The sequence below is a fragment of the Macrosteles quadrilineatus genome, unplaced genomic scaffold (genome assembly GCF_028750875.1).
Source record: "Macrosteles quadrilineatus isolate MER2022 unplaced genomic scaffold, UCM_ALF_1.0 Scaffold_9__3_contigs__length_116548681, whole genome shotgun sequence".
NCBI classification, from domain to species: Eukaryota; Metazoa; Arthropoda; class Insecta; order Hemiptera; family Cicadellidae; genus Macrosteles; species Macrosteles quadrilineatus.
Window position 1 is genome coordinate 50,865,021 of NW_026542602.1, and position 10,400 is coordinate 50,875,420.

At 32.7% G+C, this 10,400-nt stretch overlaps 2 protein-coding genes across 2 annotated transcripts; both read right to left on the minus strand.

Annotated features, from left to right (window-relative positions):
* On the minus strand, window positions 1-3,764 carry LOC129004506 (uncharacterized). Its single transcript, XM_054433116.1, has 5 exons — window positions 3,626-3,764; window positions 2,725-2,833; window positions 2,006-2,136; window positions 1,214-1,315; window positions 1-202 (listed from the first exon to the last, which is right to left on the minus strand). The coding sequence occupies exons 1-5, from the start codon at window positions 3,704-3,706 to the stop codon at window positions 23-25; spliced, it is 603 nt and encodes a 200-aa protein (XP_054289091.1). The 5' UTR covers window positions 3,707-3,764; the 3' UTR covers window positions 1-22.
* A 650-nt stretch (window positions 3,765-4,414) lies between these two features.
* On the minus strand, window positions 4,415-7,944 carry LOC129003855 (neurensin-1-like). Its single transcript, XM_054432181.1, has 4 exons — window positions 7,891-7,944; window positions 6,856-7,222; window positions 5,747-5,950; window positions 4,415-5,193 (listed from the first exon to the last, which is right to left on the minus strand). Exons 2-4 carry the CDS (start codon window positions 7,189-7,191, stop codon window positions 4,954-4,956), a joined length of 780 nt encoding a protein of 259 aa, XP_054288156.1. The 5' UTR covers window positions 7,192-7,222; window positions 7,891-7,944; the 3' UTR covers window positions 4,415-4,953.
* Window positions 7,945-10,400: the final 2,456 nt, after the last annotated feature.

Consider the following 10,400-nt stretch of genomic DNA (forward strand, 5'->3'; position numbering starts at 1 on the left):
TTGTATAGAATTTAAACTTTTGTTATATTTTCTGAGGCAGCGTATTGGTGACTTTTTGGTTCAGCAGTTGATTCTGAAGCTCCAGATGTTTGTTTTTCTCCACTTGCTGAATCAGCAGCTGTTTCAGCTGAGACGAATCCTCCTTCACGCAGGCTGCCACTAAGCTGCTCAACTCATTTATTTTCTTTTTTAAATGCTCTTCCTTTAAAGAATAAAACAAAATATCACCTCACATAAATGTACTAATTATCAACCAAACACAAATTTATACCTACAATTTTAAAAATTGTCTCCTGCAAGTACTTAAAAATGTTCATTGGACTTGGTTTAGGGGTTTTCCAGGGGTGTTGTACTACTATCTTTCTATGCAAATTTGTAAATCGTTAGCAGTAGATTAGTTTATTATTAACAAAGACTAACCAACACAAGTAGACTTCTCACCCCATTATAAATTTTGAAGCTCATTTATCGTGTCTAGTTCATGTGCTACACTGATTGCTAGTGTCGACTTTAATTCTATTATTTTAGGGTTAATTTCATGGTTCGTGCTTTACTGTTTGGTTATATAACTAAGAGACGAGTTATTGTTTATGATTAGATCGCATTATTTGGTTAAACGAGATTTTAAATGACCGAAAAAAATTGAAATAAAACATGACCTCTACAGTACACCGTACAGAACTAACAATAAAATTGGCTTCAGCTGTTCCATAAGGATGAGAAATCTACTAAGAGAGTATGTTTTATCTATGTTATTATCAAAAACTGTAGTTTACTTCAGTTGTGTAATGAAACAGCTGATGAATACAATTAAAATATGGTTATTTTGAGTATCGCCTTCCAGATTACTTCACAAGTAACCTTTATGTGTGTTTATGTCCTTGTATGTTTAAGACTCATGATGATCCCAACTACAAATTTTAAATTTTTTCTGCTTGAAAATGACACAGTTGTTGAAATGGGCCGCCATTAGATGACTATAGGATGACTATGCCAGAAAGATATTGTAAAATAGGTATGGTTAGTCTTGGGCATGTACAGTTTGGTGAAATTTTGTGATTTATTCTCATCCAGGGCATGAGAAAGACGTTGACATAGTTCCTCTTTTGATGTTCAGTTTGGAGAACCAGATATTTTAATTATTAATTATTGGTGCACAAACTTTGAAATATAAATTAAATAAAATTTTTAAATATCCACAAAATCAACTTACCAATGCTTCTTTTTCTTGGCACACTGTAATGTAACGATCACTGACTTCCTTTATAACTTTGTTTTTGTGAGCCAACTTCTTGTGAAGGTTGTATACGTGGTGCTGCAGTCATAGTAATATTTTAAACTCATTTACAATGAATGTTTCATTGGTTTATTTTGACAAAATACATTTCATATACAAATCACAAATACACCTAACGTTAAAAACTTAGTTAAAAAATACATATCTCAATTAGTTTGATAGTGAGTAAATTAAATTTACTCATAACTTTATTTCATTCAGTGACCATTAGGTTTGAAGAATAACTCTCTCTTCCTTAGTGATTGTGTCAGCGACAGTGAAATATTTTGTGTATAGTCACACATGTAATGTAAAGTTGTATGTGTTAATGTATATGTGTTTTTTCTACTGTTGACTTTTTTATATTCTGGTAAGCTTGTTCCTTAGTCCACAAAGTGCTTTGGATTGTGATTACCCAGACTTGCTGCTACTTTTTGTTTAAACTTTTTTCATTAATAATGTGGTGAGTTTGAAACATAAGTATCACAAAAAATATACACTGCGTGATGGATTCTGTCTCCTGATTCTCGCCTGCCGTTAAAGGCCCAAGCAGATGGAGGGTCAGGGGACAGATTCCATCATACATACTATAGCATGACTATGTGACTCGATAATAGCAGCTAAGTTTGAATGTGTACCGTACTTATGTTTAATCACCTACTATCTAGCGCAACATCAAAAACATTCTAAGAGTTGAAGAGGTTTTAGTTCTGCATAGAGGAGTATTACCTGCAGACTTGCGACATGCGCTGTTGCTTGTTTGACTTTTGTTTCATAGCCTTGCACCAAGTCTTGCAGCCTTTTGCTGGTTCTCACAAACATCGACATAACTTCATCTCTGGATCCATCGTCTCCCATGTCTATACAAACAGTTAACTGACCGTAACACAGATATAAATGTTGGTAGAAAAAGTGTCTGTTGCCTAAAGTGTTGGGGGTAAATACTTTTGATCATCTGTATGCAATTAACTTAACTTGTGTATAAACTTAATAGATATGGATACTAGAATAAGGTGGAACTACTCTCCCCTTTCTATTGTTTGTAACGGTGAAGCTGGTTATAATAAGCAAACTGGGGAAAATTTATTACTTGAATATAGTATGGATATTTAGGTAGGTAACCATTGAGCATAGAACGGATAGGTAATCTAACTAAATAAAAAAAATTACTCGTACATTTTAAAAGTTTAAAGATCCTTGTTCTTATCCCTAAAATGCAGATTTTTGAGAAACAACCCATTCCCTTCCTCTTTCAGAAACCCAATTATCCCTTGATCAAGTATAAAAGGGGCTCTTTAAAAATACTTATATTTAAAAAAAAATAGTTTCTTCACTTGTTAATCAAATCATACAACATATATTAAAAATGAAATTTTGACTTTACAAAATATTACTAATAGTGCGTAGGCCTAGTAATCTCCTGCATTAAAATAAAACTTATTCCTCACCCAGGTTAGTTTGTGGGCCATGCACTTTATTTGTTGATTCAGTTGATATAAGGTCTTCTCCTATTAGATAAGGTGTTATGTCTGTATCATCTGAGATATTTATTTTGTCCTGTAAATATAAAAAAGATCTAGATACAGAAACTTAACAAATAAGTTTGTTAAGCTGGGTTTTCCTAGCCGGGGAAGAGGAGCGCCGAGAGCGGAGAGAGGAAAAGAGATTAACGTGTTCCGCTCCGCTTCTAGGAAAACAATAACATTAAATTGCCTAAGACAAGTGGAGTCCGCTCTCCGCGTTACCCGTTCCACGCTCCACTTCCGCACCTAGGAAAACTCGGCTTTACTGAGTTTTTGTAAAAAAAGAATTAATGCTCTGCGGTGAAATAATTGAATTTCACTATCCCAGGCCAGGTTGGAAAAACTGTGTGATTTAATTTCCATGTTCATGATCATTATTAATCATTATCATTTGTTAATTTCATGTTCATTGTGATGATTTACGAGTTCATTGATGGATTCACTATGACCATGGCATCATCCCTACAAACAGTATGACACGAGCACAAACAAACAAAAGTATACGACTCTGTTCATTTTTTTTTCACAGTTGAGTTATCTACTAAGTAGCTATGGGATTTTTTAGGTCAGCAATTAGAAAGTTTTAGTTTGAATTTTGTACACAACCAAACCAAAACAATTTTGAATCGCCTGATCTGTATGAATTGCATCTGAATTAAATACCTAGGTGATGTTAATTAGCGTAAAATATTTGAATTTTTAGTATTTTTTGCACAATACCAGATTAACATTTTATAAACTATAATGCATGAATATTTGTGGTAAGTTGTCTTTAAAGTGTTGCCTACAGATTTGTTGTCATGTTCTTTAAAATATAAGATCTCACCTCTTCATTATTCTCTCCCATGGCTTTACTGCTTAGAAAATGTCGAGCTAGATGAGTTTTATCTTTAACTGCACAGGTCATGTTTTACAGTGAATAAAATTTAACTAATATTACAAGTTTTCAACTGAACGACAAATCATTCACATTAAATTTACTACCAAATTAAACTATGTAAGAAAACAATTTTTGAAGTTTCTATGGTTTTTAATATTTCTAAGAATGAGTATTTCTATCATTGAGTTAAGCTAGATTTGTTGTTTTTTCCTTTCAAGTCGCATAGACAATCGTATAAAAAACTGAGCTGGAGAAAATGGAAAATAGATGATGATTTTTAGAATATATAAATATATTTCCAGGTCCTTATTGGATTTTTATAAGTTTAAATAAAATAAGACAATTGGCAAATTCCAATAAGTTTACAATAATTAATCTCCCCCTTGGATAATCAGGACTGGAAGATTAACAGATTGTTTGTCTCTCTTCTATTATGTATTTCAAACTGATAGGAAAACTTATTTTAAGTTATAGCATCATGTATGACATTAACTATTTCAGTAACAAAATATTAGGTAGAAAATAGAATGTTTAGACACTATTAGAGTGTCTATATATTTAAACATTCATATATTTATCAAAAATATTTCCCTCTAAAAACTGGGGGGTGTCCACCCTTATTCCCCCCCTGATAACTGGCACTATAAGGCTGTTTAAATTAACAAAAACTTTTATCAGTAAGGAATATAGTAAGTAAATAAAAAGGGTAAAAAATAAACTAAACAGATTATTTTGTTAAATACATTTAAGAACATCAAGTTATTCATGCTGTGGCTTAATTGGTAGAAAGGTACTAATCAAAGTAAGTAGAACAGCCTCACTTATTACCAGCAGTATTACAAAATTTGTTTAACTGTAAGATTTTAATTATTTAAACAATGTTTTTTAAATTTCTGTTTTAAGTAATTAGTATTTAAAATTAACTTTAAAGTGCTTAATTGTATATTAGTATTGTTAGTAGGTTATTTATGAAAGAAATGCATATAAAACAACAACACAATTACCCTTATGGTGTTTAGAAAATTGTACAGAGTAATCATTTGAAAAGTATTTTCTAGTTAGTACAAAACATTAGTTAAGTTGAGTGTGTATTATATTATGATAATTTTGCTTCCTAGCCCATTGATTGAACTAAATATTTTTTTATTGCTGTATTAGTTTGGTATAGTCATCTAATTTCAGCTTCCCTGCCTAATTTACAAAATTTTCTATTTAATAAACTACTCAAATTCAAATAGAAAATGTTAAAGGATTCCAATGGGACGAAGAGGTGTTCAGTACTGAGTCCCAATAAACTGTGGCTGTACACTTTTGATGGTTCCGGAGAGAGGAATGCAGTGTATACCCCAGGTGGGGGCAGAGCCCTGTTTGCCTGTGGGGGTAGGTAAGTAGGCCCCCATCACTAGGTAGGCGGGGGGCGGGGGTGAGGACTGGCAGTTAGCGACCAATAGAGAACAAACAGTGACGACTGCTCCGAAACTTAATGTTAACAGTCCTGCCAACTGGCACATCATCTGGAACAAACAAAAATAAGTTACAACATTTTAAAAAAATCGTACGGTTGTCCAAAATCACTGTGGTAGATTGATAAAGGATCATGATTCCAGTTGGCATCAAGAAACAATAAGATGGTTAATTGTTGGAGAAAGAATACTTAGAGATAAACAGTCTGTATGTAGTAACATACTAAATCACTAACATTTTATGTTGTTTCCTGGACCCATCATTGAACCTTGATCATAGAAAAAGGCTCTAGGTTCTATATTTAACTGTACACATCTCTATTTTGTAATTTAATTGTCAAAGGAAATTTTCTACACGAATATGAAATGGCTATTTTGCACTATGCAATGAAAATGCTGGTGATGTGATAAAGAAAATGTTATTGAGTGTTATAAGAACTAATGTAAAAGTTTTAAGCCTGATCCAAGTCACTTTTAATATTAAGACCACCAGTATTGATAATTTTATCGAGGAATTGTCACTCAGTACTGTAGCTTTGCAACCATAATTAGTTTTGCTCAATTCTCTTTTGCTTTCAAACATTGTTTTTTAATATTCTTTTACCAGATGATAATTAAAGTTGACTGCCCATCTGTCCAACACCGTGAACTCCTGGAATTGCCCTACAACTGCTTGACGAGGAGGAACCATGTAGCCTACCAACAGTGCTAGACCACCCAGGCACACCAGGTTGATGCCAATCCACAGCCCCGCTCTGACCCAGCAACCCCTCCGCTGCGGCTCCGCCAAGAACCGGAAGTCATCCCCCTGGGGAAAGAGGAAGCTACAAAGCATATTGGAAAACTACACTGCTATACTCCGTTGACAAAATTTAGGCGGTTTAAGGAGAAGCGATTACATCCCGTCCACCCGCAACTTTAAAACAACAGCCTGATCAGCTGATGTATTGGATAAAGCTGAAAAAAATGGTGGACTAACCTAGTAAATTTTTTTCTTAAACCGCCTAAATTTTGTGTACGGGCTATGAAAGATGTTGTTGTAGTATGATTTTGTATAGTCATAACTCGCTGCAATTGTTATTTATCATCACACTCAAATGGTTTTAATTTGCATTTATCCATGCCATTTTATTGTGATTTTTGTAAGGGACCGTTTTTGTCCAAACTTTGGTGTTAACATTCTATAATGTCAACATAATGTTAAATATCACATTAATTAGCTCAATTTTAAATTACTTCGATTAATTGATCACACGCTCGGAACCGAACCAGTGACCTTTAGATTTGAAGGTGAGCACTATAGCCTTGACTACCCAGATGTATTGCTGTTGAGATATACAGGGTGTTTGAAAAATGTCCTACATTCTTCTAGGTGTATTTTAATCTTAAAAAGATCTTAAACTATCATGGATGTCTATTAGATTTTTAACTGTAGCAGTAATTGGGTCATTTGCGATTTAATCAAAACCACCAGATGTAGTACTACTTTTTGTGCACAAAATATAAATGCTACAGAAAAAATCTACAGACTAATCAAATATTTAGTTGCTTCCCTGAATTTTCTTACAGATTTTCAAAGGAATTTAGACTGACGTGTTCAGTCCAAAAAAACATCATCACATCTTTAATGCTGCGACAATTTTCTTTAGGAATTTTAATTGTTCATTTCTGTGAAATCGTTTCTTAAGATCACCAATAAATACATCCACATACCTGTGCGTATTCACCACTCTTGAGGACTTCTTTATCCGGAGGTCCGTAGAAGTGATGTAGATAACTCTTAATACCATAGTATAAACCACAGGACGGATCCCTGCTTCGTGAAGCCCCAGGTGAATTAGCACAGTTGTTACAATCATTCATTTTCTTTTCTTTTGAAACGTTTGTGTGCATGTTGTTTACATCTGTCATTTTACCTTCAGGTTCCCCCGATGTCTGTTTACCGATAGGTACAGCACAGTGATCGAAGTGGAAAGGTTTCAATTCTGGTTTGGACGGAGAGATTGTGTTTTCGTTCGGTTTTCGTGTCACGGTATCTTCAGCAGTCATTCTTAACTACATAGAATTCAAATATTCTTGGCTGTTTGAAAAAAACAGTTTTTCAGTTTGAGAACTTGCATGATAATTGAGGTTGTTGTAAAGTTGTATATTATAAGCAATTGCGCAAATAGTTGATCACATACATTAATACTGACTTGAAGCCAATTAAGAGTGATTAGTCATCAGTTGTAACCAAGTACGCATTCATTTACTTACCTAAAATTGTTAAAAATCGAAAAAAAATAAAAATAAAATTGTTAATGTTTAACATCGTCATGCTTGTCTAAGAAATATGTGTATTATGAAAAATTGATAAGAATTACTGTGCATGTAAACTTTGAAGCATGAACTATGTTCCTGAAGGAAATATTCAAAACAAAAATAAGCGTATTAACAATAAAATACAGTAATAACAATTTCTGAAAAAGATTCCCATGCCATTTAGTTTAATATACAGTATTTTAAAATTTAAACCATTGTAAACTACCAATCAATCCGACATTGTTTTATGGATTTGACCACAGATAATATAACCCCTATTTGACACATAAAAACAAAGATACTTTAGCCTTATTTGCTTCTATGTTATACTTTGTTAGTGATATGAATATCACTACTGTAATATCAATTTGGTGTAAACTCCAAATTACTCTGTAAAACATACAAGACTGAAATGATTACAATACTATTTAATATTTAGGTACTTACAGAAGTAATATGAAGCGAGAAAGTTGAGATGATCAGGGCCAGGTACAGCGACACATGCAGAACAAGTGTTTGCGATCACATGACGTAACAACAGCTGTTTAAGCCTCAATTGCAATTTTATAATTACCCAATATCGCTTCATATTTCAAATTAAAAATCATGTAAAACTTCAAAATCATGATTCTTATAGTGATAAATTAATTCAATACTTTCACTTCCCTGTTGCTGTTGTCAACCAACCACTAGCTGATAATAGTGTTGTTTGTTGTTGTTGTTTGTTGTTGTTGTTTAATGTTCAGTTGTTTACCAAGGCTTGCTAATAAATCATGTTAAGATGTTTGTTTTGGCCAGCTAAGCTATTTCATAATGCAATTTTAATTAATTAATATTCAAACTCTCGTCTTATAAATAAGGTTCCCTATACTTTTATTTATGATATTGTTATTTTTTTTGTGAAGTAGAATCTTAAAAGTTTTCTATTCTCAATACCTATATAATTTCCATAGCATGTTCTAGGCGAGGAAAATATGCTAATTATTTTGTGGGACCCACTTTCTAACAAGTCCTGATGGATATACTTCTGACAAAAATAAGTTAGCTAATAATTAAGAAATCTAAAAAGAATATGTAAGAAAGTTAGAAGTTAAAAATATGCAAATTCTCAATGTTCCTAATTTTCTTTTTTGGTAAAATGTAACAACTTATGCCCTGATTTAGAATAAATTAATTTGTTTTCCATGAGTTTTAAAGCTATTGCTTTCTAAAGGAAAAGCTATACAATAAGAGGCCATTCATTTATAAAATTCAATTTTCATCACAAATAGGCATTGGATATACTGTAATTATTAGGCATAATATCTATGGTTTACTTGCAAGAAAGTTATTTTAACTACATATTGCATTGGTTTTTGCAATAAATAGCTGCTTGTTGTGAAAAAAAATATAATAAACAGTTTCCGTAAAAAATGTGTCTTTAGTTCCATGTTCCATTTTAACATATTTAAAAGATTGAGCTCTTGTGAATTATTAGCATAATGAAAGTATATCAACACATCAAGATAATTTTTGAGGTATCCTATTGTTTTTTAATGTTTTCAAGATTTTGATTTTGAATCGAGACACCAGCGCTGACAATTACAGTGGTGAATGTTGGAACTATACTTGAGTAGTTCATCACTTCGCCACCTAGCGCTAGTGTACTGTGTGAAGTGCTGTGGCTGGAGTGTGGAGGCCAAGTTAGGAAAAAATTAGCTTGGACGGACTGCTGATGAATACATACGAATGCTGACGGAAGTACATTATTGCTGATCAGCTGATATTAATGTGGATTTCTAAAGTAAAAATCATATTTTGGTTTTGGGCATTTTGTGTATCAATACCAAAAATTCTACCAATTGTTTTCTAAGAATTGATGAACCGTCTTAATTGACCAGATATAAAATTAGTGACCGTGACAAATTATTATCCACTTTGATACGAAAACAAATTGGACGTTTGGAAAATAACAGCCAACGAAGGAAGGCAAATCCACCTGCATTATAAAACAATGCATTCCATCTCAATAAATTCAGTCTTTTCTCAAATGTTTAATGGCCTTTAACAATGTTAATAAGACCAGATAAGCTCAAAGAGAACCAAGAGCAGACACAATATTGTTTAATTGTTTTACCACAAAAAAAAACAAAAAAAAACAGTCATATTTGAAAACAGGCGCTTCCCCGAAAAAAATTCTTCGACCATTTGCTACACAGTTTAAAGAAATTTGACAAAATGGGGAACAGTGTAGACTTAAAATACCAGTATCTATATAAAGTCATGTCTTCAATTAAATTGTGAAGGTTATGGGAATATTGACGATAAATGGGGTTTCTAATCAATTTTTAGCGAATTTCCCATATAGGGAATAAGCTATTACCGTAGTACTCATGGTAAGACCTGGACCCGGGACCGATTTTTTTTTCGTTTTGAGGTCCCTAGAGGCCAAAAACACCATCCGTTCAAATTCATATATATATATATATATATATATATATATATATGTGTGTCCGTTAGCGCGATAACTCAAGCAAAAATGATCCGATTTTGATGAAATTTGGTACAAACGTGTAAACCTACGTTTATTCGAACGAGTTCGCGAACCAGCATGATCGGACTATGGGAACAGGGGTTTATGGGGGCTTTTATGGGGTAAAAATGGGTTTTTCCTATTTTTGACCAAAAAAACATAAAATTTTGAAATTTCTTTCCAAACTATTTTGTAGAGCTTAAAAAAACAAATAATTTAGTATATTGAAGCGTTATAATGCGCCTAATGGTTACGGAGAAAATTCCAAAAAATTGTTAATTTAAAATTCCCATGTTATTCTTATGGAGAATAAGTAAACTGTTGTAGTGTGCTTGTTTATTAACATATTTTGCCCAAATTTGGAAAATGTTTTTATTTCTTACTAACTATTAACATTTTACATAAAAAAACACTTTTACCCTCCCTGTTGCAGCAAACCTTAGTA